This window comes from Lacerta agilis, chromosome 10 (genome assembly GCF_009819535.1).
Source record: "Lacerta agilis isolate rLacAgi1 chromosome 10, rLacAgi1.pri, whole genome shotgun sequence".
NCBI classification, from domain to species: Eukaryota; Metazoa; Chordata; class Lepidosauria; order Squamata; family Lacertidae; genus Lacerta; species Lacerta agilis.
In genome coordinates, this window is record NC_046321.1 from 15,640,391 (window position 1) to 15,661,750 (window position 21,360).

At 40.8% G+C, this 21,360-nt stretch overlaps 1 protein-coding gene across 3 annotated transcripts in view; it reads left to right on the top strand.

The window, feature by feature from the left end:
* ADA2 (adenosine deaminase 2) overlaps positions 1–21,360 on the top strand; it is a 76,253-nt gene that overhangs the window by 46,606 nt on the left and 8,287 nt on the right. For all 3 annotated transcript variants that reach the window (XM_033161659.1, XM_033161658.1, XM_033161660.1), the window contains exons 4-7: positions 15,589–15,799; positions 18,407–18,534; positions 19,128–19,218; positions 20,138–20,246. In XM_033161659.1, coding sequence (XP_033017550.1) covers positions 15,589–15,799; positions 18,407–18,534; positions 19,128–19,218; positions 20,138–20,246 — 539 coding nt within the window. The remainder of the gene's footprint in view (positions 1–15,588; positions 15,800–18,406; positions 18,535–19,127; positions 19,219–20,137; positions 20,247–21,360) is intronic.

Here is a 21,360-nt window from a genome sequence, read left to right on the forward strand (position 1 = left end):
TATGGTCCATTTCCTTTCCATTATGTGGCATTGTTTACAGAGTACTTTCTTGCCTTGCCCAATCTTTTGTGTGTTAATGTAATGAAAGACCCCCATTGTCATGCAGAAAAGGGCAGAGTTAATGTTGCTGTGGAAACTTAACTCTAAATTCCTCAACTGGTGGGCAGTTGTGGGTTTTTTTGGGGGGGGTCGCCCTGGATGAGGTAGGCTTACTGGATTTCTTGTTTTATACATAAGACCCCCCAGAAAAATATGTTTAATAAAAGTAATAAACTACCAAATGGAGTGAAAAATAGCTGCAGCCCAGCACAGGAAGGAACTCCTTAGGTAGGATAACAGCAGCTGGCATATTAAACGTGTGGCAAGCAGACTCCATTTTGTGATCTCCCATCCCATCTGCTGACCAGGCCCAATGCTACTTTGTTTTATGGCAATTGGCAACTCTGCCTCTTGCAAGCTGTAGGAACACAATTTTCCTGATGAACGATAAAGATTTTTAGACAAAGATAATAAGTATGAATTCAATCCAGATCTCACATGTGTAATGATGTGTACTTTTAATTCCTTAGGCTGAGATTAGGCAAAGCACCAAACAAAAACTGCTCTTTGGAAGTGGCCACTGTTGTCATAGCGAAGGAATGAGGGAAGCCTAGGCCAGAAGCAAGCAACTTGTTCATTATTAAGGGTCCTGATGGAGAAATAGCACGAGCCAGTGTCTCTCAGACATAATTTGCATATTTTGTGGCATACAATGAGCATTGTTGTTGTTGTTCAGTCGTTCAGTCGTGTCCGACTCTTCGTGACCCCATGGACCAGAGTACGCCAGGCACGCCTATCCTTCACTGCCTCTCGCAGTTTGGCCAAACTCATGTTAGTAGCTTCAAGAACACTGTCCAACCATCTCATCCTCTGTCGTCCCCTTCTCCTTGTGCCCTCCATCTTTCCCAACATCAGGGTCTTTTCTAGGGATTCTTCTCTTCTCATGAGGTGGCCAAAGTACTGGAGCCTCAACTTCAGGATCTGTCCTTCTAGTGAGTACTCAGGGCTGATTTCTTTGAGAATGGATAGGTTTGATCTTCTTGCAAGTCCACGGGACTCTCAAGAGTCTCCTCCAGCACCATAATTCAAAAGCATCAATTCTACGGCGATCAGCCTTCTTTATGGTCCAGCTCTCACTTCCGTACATTACTACTGGGAAAACCATAGCTTTAACTATACGGACTTTTGTCGGCAAGGTGATGTCTTTGCTTTTTAAGATGCTGTCTAGGTTTGTCATTGCTTTTCTCCCAAGAAGCAGGCGTCTTCTGATTTCGTGACTGCTGTCACCATCTGCAGTGATCATGGAACCCAAGAAAGTGAAATCTCTCACTGCCTCCATTTCTTCCCCTTCTATTTGCCAGGAGGTGATGGGACCAGTGGCCATGATCTTAGTTTTTTTGATGTTGAGCTTCAGACCATATTTTGCGCTCTCTTCTTTCACCCTCATTAAAAGGTTCTTCAATTCTTCCTCACTTTCTGCCATCAAGGTAGTATCATCAGCATATCTGAGGTTGTTGATATTTTTTCCGGCAATCTTAATTCCGGTTGGGGATTCATCCAGTCCAGCCTTTCGCATGATGTATTCTGCATATAAGTTAAATAAGCAGGGAGACAATATACAGCCTTGTCGTACTCCTTTCCCAATTTTGAACCAATCAGTTGTTCCATATCCAGTTCTAACTGTAGCTTCTTGTCCCACATAGAGATTTCTCAGGAGGCAAATGAGGTGATCCGGCACTCCCATTTCTTTAAGAACTTGCCATAGTTTGCTGTGGTCGACACAGTCAAATGCTTTTGCATAATCAATGAAGCAGAAGTAGATGTTTTTCTGGAACTCTCTGGCTTTCTCCATAATCCAGCGCATGTTTGCAATTTGGTCTCTGGTTCCTCTGCCCCTTCGAAATCCAGCTTGCACTTCTGGGAGTTCTCGGTCCACATACTGCTTAAGCCTGCCTTGTAGAATTTTAAGCATAACCTTGCTAGCGTGTGAAATGAGTGCAATTGTGCGGTAGTTGGAGCATTCTTTGGCACTGCCCTTCTTTGGAATTGGGATGTAGACTGATCTTCTCCAATCCTCTGGCCACTGCTGAGTTTTCCAAACTTGCTGGCATATTGAGTGCAGCACCTTAACAGCATCCTCTTTTAAAATTTTAAATAGTTCAGCTGGAATATCATCACTTCCACTGGCCTTGTTGTTAGCAAGGCTTTCTAAGGCCCATTTAACTTCACTCTCCAGGATGTCTGGCTCAAGGTCAGCAACCACATTTCCTGGGGTGTATGAGACCTCCATATCTTTCTGGTATAATTCCTCTGTGTATTCTTGCCACCTCTTGTTGATGTCTTCTGCATCTGTTAGGTCCTTTCCACTTTTGTCCTTAATTGTGGTAATCTTTGTACGAAATGTTCCTTTCATATCTCCAATTTTCTTGAATAAATCTCTGGTTTTTCCCATTCTGTTATTTTCCTCTATTTCTTTGCATTGCTCGTTTAGAAAGGCCCTCTTGTCTCTCCTTGCTATTCTTTGGAAATCTGCATTCAATTTCCTGTATCTTTCACGATCTCCTTCGCATTTTGCTTGTCATCTCTCCCCCGCTATTTGTAAGGCCTCATTGGTCAGCCACTTTGCTTTCTTGCATTTCTTTTTCATTGGGATGGTTTTCGTTGCTGTCTCCTGTATAATGTTACGAGCCTCCATCCACAGTTCTTCAGGTACTCTATCCACCAAATCTAAATCCTTGAACCTGTTCTTCACTTCAACTGTGTATTCATAAGGAATTTGATTTAGATTGAATCTTACTGGCCCAGTGGTTTTTCCTACTTTCTTCAGTTTAAGCTGGAATTTTGCTATAAGAAGCTGATGATCTGAGCCACAGTCAGCTCCAGGTCTTGTTTTTGCTGAGTGTATAGAGCTTCTCCATCTTTGGCTGCAGAGAATATAATCAATCTGATTTCAATGTTGCCCATCTGGTGATGTCCATGTGTAGAGTCGTCTCTTGTGTTGTTGGAAAAGAGTGTTTGTGATGACCAGCTTGTTCTCTTGACAGAACTCTATTAGCCTTTGCCCTGCTTCATTTTGATCTCCAAGGCCAAACTTGCCAGTTGTTCCTTTTATCTCTTGACTTCCTACTTTAGCATTCCAATCCCCTATAATGAGAAGAACATCCTTCTTTGGTGTCATTTCTATAAGGTGTTGTAAGTCTTCATAGAATTGATCAATTTCGGTTTCTTCAGCACTGGTAGTTGGTGCATAAACTTGGATTACTGTGATGTTAAAAGGACTGCCTTGGATTCGTATCGAGATCATTCTATCATTTTTGAAGTTGCATCCCAGTACAGCTTTCGCCACTCTTTTGTTGACTATGAGGGCCACTCCATTTCTTTTACGGGATTCCTGCCCACAGTAGTAGATATGATAGTCATCCGAACTGAATTCGCCCATTCCTGTCCATTTAGTTCACTGATGCCTAGGATGTCAATGTTTATTCTTGCCATCTCATTTTTTACCACATCCAGCTTACCAAGGTTCATGGTTCTTACATTCCAGGTTCCTATGCAATACTTTTCTTTACAGCATTGGACTTTCCTTTCGCTTCCAGGCATATCCGCAACTGAGCGTCCTTTCGGCTTTGGCCCAGCCGCTTCATCAGCTCTGGATCTACTTGTACTTGTCCTCCGCTCTTCCCCAGTAGCAAGTTGGACGCCTTCCGACCTGAGGGGCTCATCTTCCAGCATCATATCTTTTATATGCCTGTTGTCTTTGTCCATGGAGTTTTCTTGGCAGGGATACTGGAGCGGCTTGCCAGTTCCTTCTCCAGGTGGATCACGTTTGGTCCAAACTCTCCGCTATGACCTGTCCATCTTGACCTGTCCATAGCTTGCCTGAGTAATTCAAGCCCCTTCGCCACGACAAGGCAGTGAACCATGAAGGGGTACAATGAGCATATTTGCATATTATTCACATGGGTGTGTGATATATGCCAAGCCGCAGCTGACAGGCATGTTGTTCTTACTCTGAACTAGGCAGAGAAAAAGCCGCAAATGAGAAAACACTTGTTTTATAGTCCCTCTCAAGCAACAACAGCAATGTTCAGTGAACACAGAAATCATTAGCTACAAAACAGGATCTATATTAGGTTGTTAAAAATTGTTTCTGAGTGTTTGGTATAAATAGGGAAATGTTCAAACTTGTTTCTGTAATAATTAACAAGAATCGGTTAGCAGGAAAACTGGAATTATTAGTCTGGGATGCACTTAATAGATGTTTCCAAGTATGATAGACAATATATGCCCCACAACAGGACTAGGCAACCCTTAAATAGAAGACATTTTCAAATAAAGGACAGCTCTTCAAAATATAAGACTGTCCTCTCTAAAGTTGGGCGCACGGCCTTGTTATAGACACAGCACTCTGTAAGTTTAATCACTTGTTCTTTTCCTTCTCATGCTGTCCTCCACAGTGTATGGCGTTGGCGAATTATTCATGTGGACTCTAGCTAAGTATTATATTTTTATTGTCACTGTAGGCAGATCCACACTGTACTCTTAAAGTGCATCCCATGCACATTAAAATCTCATGACTTTCCCCAAAGAATCCTAGGAACTGTAGTTTTCTCCTCACAGATGTACCATACCCAGCATCCTTAACTAACTGCAATTCCCAGGATTCTTTGGGGGAAGTCATGTACTTTAAATGTGCATGGGTGTCCTTAAAATGTATGGTGTAGATCTCAATTTGCCACACATATGGGTCATTCCATGAAAATGAGGGAAAAAATTTATTTATTTATTTTTTAAAATAATAATTTTTTTACATGTTAAGTTTGTGTACACATATCAAATTGTTTTGGCAACAAAACAAATTATTCCCAGAATGCTTCATTCCAAGATGGCCACCACCTGAATGTAGCACATGTTGCAAATGAATTTGTTTTTGAAGTTAGACATACATTAAAGGTAAGATAAAATCTATTCAAACCATGTAAACAATTATTGTAATATGTATACTGAAAGCTTAAAATGTCATCTTTTGATTGCAAATAATCTATATTGCTCCAATTACATTTTTCATTGGTATTGATTGATTCTAATTATTGATGATGAAGCTGTAACGTGAGTTACCAAAACAAGCTATTTTTAGAATATCTTCCTGAATTGGAGCTTCAGAATTAAACTTTTCTGCATTTTCCTTCTAGGCAATAGATGCAATGTAATCATGTAAACATTATAATTTTATGTTACAGTTTGTGCCCTACAAACACTATCAACATGTGTAACGCGAGTTACCGCAATTATGGTAACTCACGTTACAGTGCTCAAATTTTGCATTCTAATTGCTCTTTTTGGAAAATTACTTTTTGGAAAATTACACCTGTGTGGCACAGGATGAAATTCAAAGTGCTCACTGGAAACAAAACCAAGTAAGCTTGTTTACTTGTTCAATGTGGTATAGTGGGAAGCACCACCCATTGGTTCTTGCATTTGACAATTCTGATCATTCAAAGGAGACAGTGGTATGTTACATAGATTTCATTTTGCAGCAGATTCGTAAAGAAGTTGACATAATTAATGTATGGTCTGATGGACCAAGCTCACAATTTAAGAACAAATATGTTGTGGCTGCAATTGCTGCTCTTGAAGAAAAGCACCACAAGAAAATAAGGTGGAACTACTTTGCTACATCGCATGGCAAAGGCCCAGTTGATGGCACAGGAGGGACCATTAAGCGTCAAGTTTGGAATGCAGTGAGAGCAAGAAAGCAAATAGTTTTCTTTTTTTTTTTTTTTTTTGCATTTATTAAGTTTATTTACAACACATAAACATACACTCGTCAAACTCAACATAGAGATAATAATACAAAATCAAAAGATAAACAAACAACAATATAAACCTTAATTATTTACATAAATCTACGCATAACCCAAGTCCAAATTAATACTTGCATCGCTAACAAATTCAAGTACATAAATACATAAATAAATACATAAATAGACTTCCTGTCTTTCCTGTTGTGTACTCCTTTTCTACTTGTGAAGATACTTAACAATTTTTTTTTCTTTATTTATATCCAAAACCTTCTACATTACCGAATACAGCTTCTTTTCTCAAACTCATTTTCATTTTCATTTTTTTCCTCCAGGGTTATTCAAAGGCCCGCCACAGACTTTATACCATTTTCAATTCCTTGCAGGTATTTTTTATATCTCTCCCATTTTTTAACAAACTCCTGTCTATTATTTCCTCTCAGGCTGCTGGTTAGCTGAGCCATCTCTACATATTCTTGAAATTTATTTTGCCAATCCTTAATTTTTGGGGGCGTTTTCCCCTTTCCAATTTGCTGCGATCAGCATCCGTGCAGCAGCTGTTCCGTATAAAAAAATATCTTTTAATCTCTCTGGTATGTCATTCCCAATAATACTTAGGAGAAATGCCTCTGGTTTTTTAGAAAAAGATATTCCTAATAGTTTCTTAAGTTCTTCATATATTGTATTCCAAAATTCTTTAATCTTTTACAAGTCCACCACATGTGGTACATGTTACCATTGGCCTCCCCACATCGCCAGCAAATATTTGCAAGATTTTTGTACATCTTTGAGAGCCGTGAGGGAGTCAGGTACCATCTGTATTGCATTTTGAGAATATTTTCTTTAATGCTATAACATGCCGTGAACTTCATTGTTGTTTTCCAGAGTTTTTCCCACTGTTCTAACATTATGGGATGGCCAATGTCTTGGGCCCATCTCACCATAACCTCTTTGACTTCCTCCTCTTTTACCTTCCATTCGAGGAGAATTTGATATATTTTTGATAATGTTTTTGAATTATTATTTATTATTTCTGTCTCAAATTTAGATGGCTTTTCGGCAAAGCCGACTTTTCTATCTTCTCTGAATGTTCCATATATTTGATGATAGTCAAGCCAACTTGTCAGATGTTCTTTTACCTCCTCATATTCTCTTAATTTTATTTGGCCATTTTCTTCCTTTAATAAATCGTTATACTTTAAACCAGTTCCCCTTCATATTTTTCTTCTTTAATGCTTTAGCCTCTTCTGGAGAGATCCATTTGGGCGTTTTGACTTCTAAAAGGCCTTTATATCTTTCCCAAACTTTAAACAACGCGCCTCTTATAATATGTCCTGTAAAGCCTTTATGAATTCTTGCTTTATCATACTGAAGGTACGCGTGCCATCCGAAACGGTTATCGTAACCTTCCAGATCTAAAAGTTCAATATTTTAAGTTGGCACCATTCTTTAATCCAAACGAGGCATGCTGCCTCGTAGTATAATTTGAAGTCGGGAAGCCCAACCCCCCTCTGTTTTTATGGTCTATTAACAGAGTGTGTTTAATCCTTGGTCTATTTCCTGACCATATGAATTTAGATACCTCTTTCTGCCAGGCCTCAATGTAACTCATTTCCCTATGATCGGGATAGATTGGAATAGGAACAATAGCTTAGGTAAGATGCTCATCTTTACCACGGAGATACGTCCCCAGAATGATAATTTCAATTTACTCCACCTCTCCAAATCCTTTTTAATATCTGTCCAGGTTTTTACATAATTGTCCTCATATAGATTTATGTTTTTGGTAGATATCCAGATTCCAAATATTTATCTTTTGACATACCTTGAGTTTTGTCAGTTTTTCTAATTCTTCTTTTCTACTAATGGCAAATTTTTTGCCATCAGCTTGGTCTTACTAATATTTAATTTAAATCCCGCAACCTTCCCAAATGCTGTTATTAATTCCAATATTTTTATTAAACTTTCTCTGGGATTTTCAGACATTATAATCAAATCATCAGCAAATGCTCTTAATTTGTAAGTATTTTTCCCTAATGTTATTCCCTTAATGGTCTTTTCCTCTCTTATCTTCCTGTTTAATATTTCCAGGACTAAAATAAAGATAAGCGGCGACAGAGGACAGCCCTGCCTGGTTCCTTTACCAATTTCGCATTCTTCCGAGATGTTTCCGTTAACTATGATTTTTGCCATCTGTTTGGTATAGATAGCTTTGATTCCATTGCTAATTACTTCCCCAAACTTCATTCTTCTTAATAAGGCTGTCATAAATTTCCATGAAACATTATCAAACGCTTTCCTCCGCATCGACCCGCCATTAATACTGATGGTTTATCAAATTTGTAAATCCAGATATTCCAATATATTAATTATACTCCTAATGTTGTTTTGCATAAGGCGGCCGGGGAGAAAGCCTGTCTGGTCTTTATGTATTATTGTTTGAAGTATTTTTCCATTCTTTTAGCCAGGATATAAGCGTAAAGCTTATAATCATTATTGAGCAACGAGATGGGTCTGTAATTAGCAATTGCCAACTGATCCGTTCCTTGCTTTGGAATCAAAGTTATAAAACTTTCTTTCCACGTTTCTGGCAGAATGCCTGTCTCCAAAATATTATTCATTACTTTTTTCAAAGGGTCCGACAGCATGTCCTCCATTTTTTGTAATAAATTGCCGGAAGACCATCAGGTCCCGGCGATTTTCCTACCTTGGCGTTCTTAATAGCCTGTTGTATCTCAAATGCTGTGATTGGCTCATTTAGCATTTTATTTTGTTCTGCCGTAATTTTCTGGGAGGTTGCCTTGTTCCAGGTATTCCTGTACTTCATTTAGTGTTTCATCTCCCTCTCTATAAAGATTTCTATAAAAATTGGACAAAATTCTTCCCAATTTCCTTCGGATCAGTTATTATCTTGTCCTCTATTTTAATTCTATTGATTACTCTGTCGCTTTGTTGTTTTTTAATTTCCATGCCAATAGTCTTCCCGGTTTATTTGCAAATTCGAAATTCTTCTGTTTTGCCAGTTTTATTTTCCACTCAATTTCTTCATTTATGATCATAGCAAACTGGGATTGCAGCAGTTTTATGTTTCTCTTAATATCCCCGCTTTCTGGTTTTTATAAAGTTCCTTTTCATTTTTAAGAATCTCATTCAAAATTTCTTGTTTTCTTTTTTCCTTTGTTTCTTTCGTATTGCATTCTCCTTATAAAAAAACCTCTAAGGACCCCGCCTTACCTGCATCCCACACCACTTTTATGTCTGTTCCTTTGTCTACATTAAATTTCCAGAATTCCTCCAGTGCTTTTTAGCTTTGGTTAATATATTTTCGTCATTCAACAGAGTCTCGTTTAATTTCCACCTCCTCGGTCCATTTTCCTTTCCTTGTAACCATAGGTAAACTGGATTATGATCCGATATTGTTTTTGCCTGTATTTCAACCTTATTTATTTTTAATGTAAGATCCTTGGGTATCCAGATCGCATCTATCCTTCCTGCAGAATTGTTAGGGTCGGAGAAGTGAGTGTACTCTCTTTCCAGAGGATGGCGTGCTCTCCAAGCGTCGTTTAAACTAAGAATATCAACCATTCTAAAGAAGGGGGATGGTAACTTAGGTTGTTTATTTCCAATATTCTTCCTTGTTCTATCTAGCTCCGGAGTGGTCACTCCATTAAAGTCTCCCAGAAGAATAATCTTTTCTCCTACATAATCAATTAATTTTTTTTCTAAGGATTCGTAAAATTTCTTCCTATTCGCATTTGGTGCGTAAATTCCCACCACCTTCAGTTTTTCTCCCTTCACACTTATCTCTATTATCACTACTCTTCCTTCAGAGTCTTTATCTATCAATTTTGGCTCCAAGTACGGTTTTGGCATATATTACGACACCTCTTTTTTTAACTTATCTGAGGAGACGAATTCTTCCCCCAGTTTTCTATTTGTCAGGATCCTTATATGATTTTGCGTGACGTGCGTTTCCTGCAAGCATATTAGATCTAATTTTTGTTTGTTAGTATATGTTCTACTCTATTCTTTTGCCTTTGTCGTTTAGCCCGTTCACATTCCATGTTAAGGTCTTTAGATTCATCACAATTTTTATTAATTATTCACTCACTGTATTTGTTTGGGTAAATTCAGAGAAGATTAATTCAATGATGACTTAAGTACACAATTAAAAATAACACCTTATTACAAAACACTTATTTCACAAAAAAATTATTTACTTAAGATATCTCAGCTTGACTGTTGCCCCTCTTCAGTTTCCTTTGGCATTTCCGTCTCCTCCACTCCTCCGCCCGCATATTTTGAGCCTCCTAGTTCTTTTCTTATAAGTCCTCCAGAACCTATCCGCATCTGGCCATGTTGTAAATCTCCTTCTCTTCCTTTGAAAAAGAATGAGATGCCTTCTGGGAATTCCCAGCGGTGTGAGATTGATTTTTCCTGTAGAACCTCCACTAATGGTTTGTAACTGTCCCTTTTCTAAGCAGTCTTGTCGGGATTATTTTATGTATGATGATTCGCTATCATCTATCTTGAGCTTATTTTTACTACTAGTCTGCAATATTCTGTCTCTCATGTCCATTGTTGCAAAGGTTACCAAGCAATCCACCCCGGCCATTTGTTTTGTCTAGCGACTCTTGATCTTACTCTGAATATTCCCTCTATACTTTGTACCATTTCTTTTTTTCCAATTTGCAGCCAGTTTGCCAAAGCCGAGTTTATTTTCTCCTCCAATTTTTCCCCTGGCTCTTCAGGGATAGCTCTGAACCTCAAAGTTTTTTCTCTTCTATGCATTTCTATCATGGCTACCCGCATCGAGCACCGCCTCGTGCGTAGCCTTCATGTCCATAAGCTCTTTTTTTTGTCTTTTCTATTTCTCTTTTTTGTTCTTTATTATCTATTTGAGATTTCCTCAATGCTTCCTCTAAGTTTATCGATTTACCCTTTAACTCTTGCACAGTCTTTGTCAGTTCCATATTTTAACCATTAGTTCATTCATCTTTCCTGTCAGTTCCATCACACTCTTTACATTGTCGTCTAGTTTGGTTCCCATCTTATCCAGCTTTTGATCATTAGCTTTCGCAATGTCATTCATTTCTTTTTTCATTTCTGATATGTCCTTTTTAGACCCAAGAGTAACTCCTTCATTTCCATATTTACTTCACTCTCCAATACTGAGTTTCTTCTATTTTGGGTTGGATTAGCCGCTCCAACTGTGTTAGCAGATTTTTTGTTTACATTTGACATTCTATTACCCCCCTTAAATCCGCTCTTGCCACTTATTTTCGTATTAACCCAGCTCAGGTCAGTTTAATACCTTAAAGAAAAAGAAAAAAAAAGAAAAAGGAAAAAAAAAAAAGAAAAAAAGAAGAAGAAAAAAAGAAAAAAAGAGAGAAGAGAAGAGAGAGAGAGAAAAAGCGCTAGAAGAAGAAGAAGAATAAAGAAGAAGAGAAGAAAAGATAAGGAAGGGAAAAGGAAAAAAAAAAAGGAAAGAAAAAAAAAGGGGGGGAGAAATGGGGAGGTAGGAGCGCTAAGAAAGAAGGGGGGAGATGATATAGCTACAGAAAAGGAAAAAATGGAAAGAGAATAACTAAATAAGAAAGGATTAAAATAGCATAGAATAAGAATAAAAAAAAAAGAGTGGAGAGCAGAAAAAGAAGAAAAAAGAATGAAAAAGAAAAAAATAGAGGAGAAGGGGATAACAGTATATATATTATTCACTACGGCATAACCAGATTTTATAACATCGAATCAACTTCTCACTAATTTCAACACTGTTCCTGAAGGAGAAACTCCAAAGTTAAGTTCTCTATCAAGAGTCTGAGGTCACGTTATCTACAACCTATCTACAACTTATAAATTTTTCATAAACCTTGAGTAGCTTGAGATGATAGGTAAATGAATATACACACACAAAAATAAAGTAGATTTCCAATAGTTACAATTCCAGGGAAGTCCACTAGATGACCCCTATCGCATTGCTATTCTTTCCACCTCTTTAGTAGCAATATAGCATCCCAATTAGTTACAGTTCCAAGGAGGTCCACTAGGTGTCTCTATAGCGTTTCTATGATCTTCCCATCTCTTCTTTGCAAAATACTTCACTTCCTTTACCCTACGCCTTAGATTGGATGATTCAGCAGCTTTTCTTAAAGTGTTCGCGGGTTAGATAATCTGCTGTCTTTAATGTCCTTTGCTGTTTTTTAATCAGCTTGCCAAAATGGTGTAGATATGATGACCCAATGTATTCCCTTCGATTCCAGACGTTTCTCGTAACATAAGGGGGCTCAAGGTCCGTGTCTGAGTCAAACTATTTTCATGGCTTGGGAGTGGAAGGACGGAGTATTGCTCTTACCCCTTACCATCACTCCTCCAGCTCTTTTTCCTTTTTAAAGTACCGTCAGTAAAAATTCACCACACTTTAGAGTTTAACAAACAAACTCTTCTCTCACGGGGTACTAAGAGCTGGATAATAGGTCCACGGAAATAACCAAGCAGTAACAAAAGCTGTCCTTTCGATTTAAATCCTCCCTTCTCTGGGGCGCGAGAGGCGCGCGAGGCAATGGGAGCTTGATAGATAGTATCTCAGCTTCCTCCTTGCAAGGCAGTAAAGGTTACAGTCTTTTCGATACTTTGTATGTGTTCAGCCAGTTCCAGAGATTGTTTATACCTTCTTCCGGACCCCGTTTCTACCAGGCTGTTAGGTTCTAAACACAACAGGGAGGACCCCCTCTCTGGCTTGTCTTCACACCGGACTGTAAGCAAGACCTTGGTACACTTGGTACACTTAATTTCAAAGTTATTATATTAGCCTTCCGGATTCTTTCGTTTTTCGTTCGGGCTTTAATCTAGGCTAATGGTCTTGCCACGTCCCATCCAAACAGTGGAAATTCAGCCGCTTAGGTGCCTCAGATTCGGGCTTCTCACCTGGGGGAGGGATCGCCGTTTAATGGCGCCCAGGAGCTCCTCTTTCCCAGTCCTCGACTCGGCTCAGATGCTCCTTTCTCGCGCCGCGGCAACTCCTTGCAGGTCCAGGACACCCGCCTGAGCCTTCTTGGGGGCCGTGAAGCCCTACAGCCCCCGTTTTCCACCCCGTTGTGAGTGCGCGTTTGCGGAGCGGGGCCAGACGCGCGTCTGAGCAGCAACCTCGGCGGTAAACCGAAGTCCCCGCCGAAAGCAAATAGTTTTCAACAGTGGCGTAGCAAGGCCTCTGCGCTGCTGGGGGCGGCGGCGGTGCAGAGGCACCCCCCTGGGGGGAGGGGCACGACGCGTCCACCGTGACGTCATCGTGACGTCACGGCGCACATGGATGCAGAAAGGGGGAATTTCCCCCTTTCCGCTGCTTTTTTTTGGTGGGAGTGGGCCAGTGAGGAGGGGGGTGACAAGCATGACAACCCCCCTCGCTGGCCCACCCACCCCCCGCCGAAAAAAAACGGCGGAAAGGGAAAAGGAGAAGCAGAGCAGGTACTTGAATGCGCCTGCTCTGCTTCCTTTCCCCCCCTCCCAGCGTTTTTTTTTTGCGGGGGTGGGCCAGCGAGGAGGGGGTGTCATGCCAGTGACAAGCGGGACACCCCCCCTCGCTGGCCCACCCCCCCGCCGAAAAAAAGCGGTGGAAAGGGGGAAAAGAGAAGCAGAGCAGGCGCTTGAATGCGCCTGCTCTGCTTCCTTTCCCGCCTCCCAGTGGGTTTTTTGGGCGGGGGGTGGGCCCAGCGAGGAGGGGGTGTCATGCCAGCGTGACACCCCCTCCTCGCTGGCCCACCCTCCGCCAAAAAATAGCCGCTGGGAAGGGGGGAAAGGCGACATGCTTTCGTTCGGGGGGCCCGCCCGGCGGGGTGGGGTGGGAAGGGCCAGCCAAAGTGTCACCCCCTCCCCTGGAACTAGGGGCGGCCCGCCCCCCGTCCCCCCTTGCTACGCCCCTGGTTTTCAGTGCCACTCAGTTTGTCACCACAGCACTAAAGTCTCTATGGTGAAAATAGTGATCACACCAGGCCAAATCGTTAAAAGAAACGCTACGCTGAATACAATGAATATTTCAAAAGTGCCCAGCCAGTGAAGGCCATATCAAAGATGCACCATATTAAGATTCTGGAACACAAATCTATTTGCTCCATACTTTCTAAAAATAGTGATGCAGTAACTAAGCAGACCTATGAAGTGGGAGTTCTACCTTCATTTAGTTCTAACCTTCCTACTGTTGCAAGTTCAACAGTTCCTGCTGATATTAAGCTTGGATCTTGGGTAGAAGTGAGTTATGAGGGAAATGTTTTTTCCAGGAACTGTGAAAGACATTAAAATTGTTGAAGAGCAGCAGGAGTACAAAGTTAGTGCTATGAAAAAAACTGGAAATTTCTGGACATGGCCTATGCCTGCTGATGAAATATTTTACATCCGATCTAAAGTCATTGGCGTAATTTCCCCACCTACTATGGTTAATTCAAGAGGCTATTATAGATTCTAAACTGTCTCTAACATTCATGTTTAAATAAATATTTGTCAAAATTTCCTAAGTGACAAGAAAATAATTATTTACCTTCATAAAATTCCAATGTATGAAATTATTATTTGAAAAGTAACGCGAGTTACCATATTATGTAACGTGAGTTACCATGAGAAAAGTTATTCAATTAATAACCATTGAAATTTGAAATGCCTGACCACTATGCTATGAAAGGCAAGATTTCTGTAATACTATTGCCTAAAAAGTTTTTTTCTAAATTCCTCGTAAGAGGAGGAAAAAGAAAAAACGTGGGTACATAAAATTAGGCTGTCCAATTCATGTAACGCGAGTTACCACACAAAAATAATTTTTATTTTTAATATTTTGAAATGAATATGAAAAAGGTAATAGGTTTTTAAAATAACCAGGTATGTATTATATACACAATTATTTTATTCAAGATTGCTTCTCATTTACTATGTTTAGATATTACTTAATTGTAGTAATCATAAGTCAAATGTAACGCGAGTTACCATGGAATGACCCATATGATCAAGCAGGTGCACTCAACAAGGGCTTGGGAGAGTTTGCACTGCTGAAGGAAAACAGTAGACTGTGAGATTCCTCGAAGAGGTTGAACGGGCAAAAAGAAAAGAAAAAAGTCCACTTTCTCAGTTGGGCTTGGGTCAGCTAAATTCTGAGCCCAAAGCCCATCACACACTTTTGTATTGGCCCAGGTTTATCAAACGCATCCTACATGGCTATGCATTACTGCACATTGCAGTTGTGTGGTGGTGTTTTGTTATTCTGGTTTGGTGGTGTTTATTTGGTGGTGTTTATTCTGGTTTGGTGGTGTTTGTTTTATTATTTTAATTGTATATTATACTTATTTTTATTGTTGTATTTTTGTAAGCTATCCTGAGACCATTTGGTGAAAGGTGGGCTATAAATAAATATTCATTCAAAACTGCCAGCAAACACTTTAGCCTGCAAACATGTGCACACTTTTCCTGGGAATAAGCCTCACTGAATACAGTAAACATGCACAGGATTATGCTGTTAAGGCTACAATTTTAAACACACTTGAATAACCTCTATTAAATTACGTGGAATTGATTTCTAAATAAATTCACACCCATTAGGATTGTACCACACATGTGTTAGGGTAAATAATACTTTTTTATATGAATACAATTAGCCTCGAGGTTGTAGTCGGTAGGAAGTGTTTTAGGTTTCTGTCAATTGAGATCACAGACACAAAAGTCTTACAACTCTCTCTCTTTTTCTTTCTCTCTCCGCCCCACCCACCCCCAGTTTGTTGAGGAACCTCACTCTAGTAACAGATATTCCAGAGGTGACCTACCCTTCTCAGACTTTCATCTGGAAGAGATTTGAAAATGCCTTCATTGCTGCTTCTGGCCTTATCAGCTATGCACCTGTGTTCAAGGCCTATTTCTACCAGGGGCTGTTGGAGCTCTATGAAGATAACATACAATATGCTGAGATAAGGGCAATGCTGCCACCGGTAATGCTTCTTTCTTTCTTTCTTTCTTTCTTTCCTCCCTCCCTCCCTTTCTTCCTTCCTGGGGCTCCTCTTCCCATCCAGGGAGATATCTTGTGACCAATACCTGAGTAAACCTGTTGTACTCTTTTAAAAATATTATTATTATTATTATTATGGGTACCTAAAATGTCTTGTTTCCTAGACTGGTAACTATGGCACTAACATCTGCCCATTAGCTCTGCTCAGACCTTGTCTAGAGATAATTTAAATTAACATCAGTTAAACAAAAAGTGGTTAACTCTTATGCCTAAATAAACCCACTATCTTTCAGGAATATGTAGAATTCTAGTTGTTTTGAGATGATAGAGGATAGTAGTCCAAAACCTTATTATATGATCTCTCAGCACAGATTCAGCTACTATTTATTCTTATGCCCACAACCTTCCACACATCTCTCTTGCCATTGTCATTAGTTGCTGATAATTAATATAGTCAATTCTGAGAGTATGACCTATAGGATTTTGAACATATTAATAGATAGTTGATTACAATGTTAAAGACCACTATCAGGACATTACTTAGGCAAGGATATTAATCTAGGGCAGATTATCATACTTAAACATTTAAAATAGGGTTGGGGAACCGTTTTCAAACAGAGGGGTGCATTCCCATCTTGGTAACTCTCGGGGGGCATCAGAGGTGGGCAGGGCCAGAGGCAAAAGTAGGCACTGAAACTACTAATGAAAAATTTACCTTTGTACAGTAGGCTAGTTCCTACACACATTCCCACACCCACCTCTGTTCTCCGTCCAGGCATCCAAGATGCATTATCAGAGTTCAAAGGCATTCATATTGGAAGAATATGAAATATTCTCCTAAGGATGTGACCTTAGGAGAAGGTGTGTGGCAAGTCCCAAGGGCTAGATAGAAGTTCCTCAGCCCAATGAATAATTTCCAATATGTCATACAACGTCTAGAGCAGTGTTTCCCAATTGGGGGCCATATGGCCCCCTGGGCCCCCCAGAATTTTCCAAGAGGACCCTGGTGAAAAATGTGTAAATGGGGGGGGGCATAGCACAAGGCTAGGGGGCCACAGAGGGAAGTGAGAAGTGAAGGGGGAGAAATCATTAAAAAAAACATGAGCGGCTACCTATCCGCATGGTCCATCACAAGGGAGTAAGGGGGCAGCCCACCAGGGCCGAGCACCCTTTTTTGCTGTGTGTGTTTTATTGGAGCAGTTCTGGTTTGTTTCTGGCAGGAGAGGGCAGCCTGGACCTGACTCTGCAAGGTGCAGGGTGCAATCCACCCCAGAGCCTAGCTGAGCAGAGTCATCTGGTGCTGCTGACTTGCTTCTCATAAATAACTGTCTACTGCAGGGGTCAGCAACCTTTTTCAGTCATGGGCTGGTCCACCATCCCTCAGACCATATGGTGGGCCGGACTATATTTTTTTTTGGGGGGGGGAAATGAATGAATTCCTATGCCCCACAAATAATCCAGAGATGCATTTTAAATAAAAGCACACATTCTACTCATGTAAAAACACCAGGCAGGCCCCACAAATAACCCAGAGATGCATTTTAAATAAAAGGACACATTCTACTCATGTAAAAACACGCTGATTCCCGCACCATCCGCGGGCCGGATTGAGAAGGCGATTGGGCTGCATCCAGCCCCCAGGCCTTAGGTTGCCTACCCCTGGTCTACTCAGAAGAAAGCCACACTGAGTTTAGTGGGCCTTACTCCCAGGTAAGGGTGTGTGGGACTATGGTGTTTTATCTAGGCATCCAGGGATGCTCCGTATGACAAGATCTTTTTGCACCAGGTCAGTGAGGACCACTTGTTTTTTAAATTGTCCCCTATATACAGAACTCTGTGTGTGCCTTTTGGACTGTCTCTGTAGGTTCCCCCCTCCTTGTCAAATAACTGGGGTCAAATAAATGTTGTTTACTTTTTTATAATACATGGAAGATGGATTTCCCTTGGAAGGTTTTGGACTCTGGTTTCTAAGCAAAGGTTGGATGGCCATCTGTCATGGATGATTTAGCTGAGTTTCCTACATTGCAGGGTGTTGCACTAGAAAGATGACCCTTGGGGTTACTTCCAGTTCCATGATTCTATGTTTTTCTGCTTCAACAAGACTTCATTACTTTCCTATAATTCTATGTGATTGTATTTTGTATAAATTATAAAAATAATAAATAAAACACGTTTTATGTGTGACCAGTACTTTCTAGGCACTGGTCTGAGCAGTTCCCCCCCCCCTCCTTTCCCAGTGAAAAACCACTGTTTAGTTCTAAATTGGAACATACAGAAAACCCCGGGGGAAAGCAGGGGGACAAGAAGAAGTGTGGATAAACTCTCTGCCCTGCTTGAATGTGCAGGTTCCTTGAGGGGAGTTTGCAGCCACTTTGCTCCTCCTCAGTTGTTTTTATTCCTGTACTGAGCTAAAGCAAGGTTTAGCTTAGCTTATTGTCCGAATCTGTACTCATGGTTGAGCCTGGGCTGAAACTGCAGTCAGGAACAAACAAAACCTGAGGAGTTCTGGTGCCAATTGTTCTGTTCTTGTTTTATGACAGACTGCCCCCTCATTTGCCTTTACATCTATGTTTGCATATTCTGCCCACAGGTATATGAGTTGGATGGTACCATGCATGACAAATCCTGGTCTATGGCAGTTTATCAAAGCACAACCCAACAGTTTGTAAAGGACCACCCAGACTTTGTTAGTGCAAAGATTATATACACAGCACACAGGTAAGGAATATCTAGATGACTACTTTGCCAGAACACATATATTTGAACTTATCTAATTCACATTTTATTGTTGAAAGAAACTGCAGGTCATTATAGATGAGAAAAATACATTCAGTTCAGAAAAATTAACAAAAACATCTTCAGAAAATTGAATGAAAAGAAGCCCACCTCATTTGTGCTCATTGAAACAATCTATGATATTAGTGCCTTGTGATGATGCCAATACTTGTATCCTCTGCCTCAGAAACATGAACCTTGGAGAGTTGTATTGTTTGCTTCAAATATGAGGTGAACATTACAATTCCAAAATTATTTGTGCTGTGCAAATTCAACTCTGAAGCAAATGGGAAGCACAGATTTCCTGTGAGTTTGATCAGGAGAAGTTTGTATCTGTGCACAAAAGATGGTGAATGTGGTGCGCTTTCAGAGTGGACTCTCTGCTAGAGTTATGTACACACCAATGTGTGTAACAGAAAACATCTATATATCCAGTGGCTGATTCATAACTTGAAAATAGCCTTTTTAAACAGAACAGACAGTACCTAGTTTTTTTCTCCCTCTCTTGGTACTCTTCTCTTCCTGCTAATTTTCAGAAATGAGAATGTGCCCCAGATTGAAGAAGCTGTCCGTGCAGCTATGGCACTCAGAGCAGAATTCCCGAAAACTATGGCAGGCTTTGATTTGGTAATCTCCTATATTTCTTACTTGGCTTACTTGTGTTAGAAGGAAAGCAGGGCACAATAAGATGATATTTATGGTGGTGGACACAGGTTTCCTTGGGCTACAGTGCTATCAAAAAACTCTCTTGCATGGGATGTAATGTACCTTTTGACCATATAGCTGAGGTCATAACAAATTGCTGCAGCATCTGAGGTGAAATATATTCAATGTATGGCAGTCCTTGGAAATACTTCCTGCTAATCCTTGTGAAGTAAGAAATGGAATCATGGAATTCAAGAGCTGGGAGTGATCTGAAGGTTGTCCATAGCCCTATAACCCTGCCATGATCTTAAGATGGAAAGGCAAGTTCTGCAGGGTGGAAAGATACCCTGGCTTTCAGCTGCATCTTCAGCTTACCTGAAGCTGAGTTAGAAGCTGCCGCCAAGGGCAGATCAGGATTTCCCACCCCTGTGGAACATGCTGCCTGAGGTGGGCCATCTCATGTCACCTCATTGGTGCACCAGCCATGCTAGGGCAGCAAGCTAGCTTAGGGACTGCAGAACAGACCACCCAGCACACCTTTCTAGCCACTTTCTACCCCTCAGAATTTGCCTCCTGAGGCAGCTGCCTCGATCTGCTTCATGGTAGGGCCAGCCCTGTTCAGAGCAGTTCATTGAGAAATGTTTCACTTGTGCAGTGTAACATGGGTAAGCAGGTCTCCTTACCTATGTTGCAGTGCCTTGTGTAGTTCTGTCCACTTTAGAAAAAAATATGCTTGTTGCCTCAAAGTTATTTTTACCTTATTTCACAAATTGAACATCAGGTTGAAATGGTTTTTTAAAATAAAAATGTAAGTTATGATGACATTTCAGTGCAGGTTCTTCCTCCTGATCTATAGAAGATCTAAGCATTAAATGCTTATCAAGAGCAATTTCCTTCTCAGGTTGGCTGGGAAGATGGAGGAAAAGCCCTCTGGGACCTAAAGGATGCCTTGACCCTTCCGGAAACTCTGGGAGATAAATTGCCATATTTCTTTCATGCCGGTGAGACAAGTAAGTATGGGCACATCCCACTGATGATTTGAGGTATTCTGTCAAGTAAAGGTAAAGGTAAAGGTAAAGGGACCCCTGACCATTAGGTCCAGTCGTGCCTGACTCTGGGGTTGTGGTGCTCATCTCGCTTTATTGGCCGAGGGAACCGGCGTACAGCTTCTGGGTCATGTGGCCAGCATGACTAAGCCGCTTCCGGTGAACCAGAGCAGCGCACGTAAACGCCGTTTACCTTCCTGCTGGAGCGGTACCTATTTATCTACTTACACTTTGACATGCTTCCGAACTGCTAGTAAGCATATATAAATTTTGTTAAATGAAATAAATAAGAGTAAGGAGTAACTAGGAGATGAGGACTGAAATCCTACAAACACTTATCTGTGAGTAAGTCCTATTGAAAACAGTGTTGGAACTGCCTCCATACATTGTATGTGGCTATGCACCTGAATGGATATTCATATTGTAATAAAGATTTGTATATAGAAGCATAAGAGTTGGAAGGAACCCAAAAGCTCATCTAGTTCAGCCTCTTGCCAACACAGGAAATCTATTGCTTACATGTCCATGGTAGGTGGCCATCCAGCCTCTACTTTAAAAAAAATCCTAACAAAGGAGAGTCCATCACCTTCCAAATTAGTGCCATCAGGAAGTTCTTTAAAGGTAAAGGTAAAGGTAAAGGTAAAGGGGCCCCTGACCATTAGGTCCAGTCGTGGACGACTCTGGGGTTGTGATGCTCATCTCGCTTTATTGGCTGAGGGAGCCGGCGTACAGTTTCCAGGTCATGTGGCCAGCCTGGCTAAGCCACTTCTGGCGAACCAGAGCAGCGCACGGAAACGCCATTTACCTTCCTGCCGGAGCGGTACCTATTTATCTACTTGCACTTTGATGTGCTTTCAAACTGCTAGGTTGGCAGGAGCTGGAACCGAGCAATGGGAGCTCACCCCGTCGTGGGGATTCGAACCGCCGACCTTCTGATCGGCCAGCCCTAGACTCTGTGGTTTAACCCACAGTGCCACGCGCATCCCTAGGAAGTTCTTTAAGAGCCTTCATCTAATGAATGTCTGCAAAGCACTTGTGTTTGTGTGTGTGTGCATGCACACACATTTTGTAACAGACC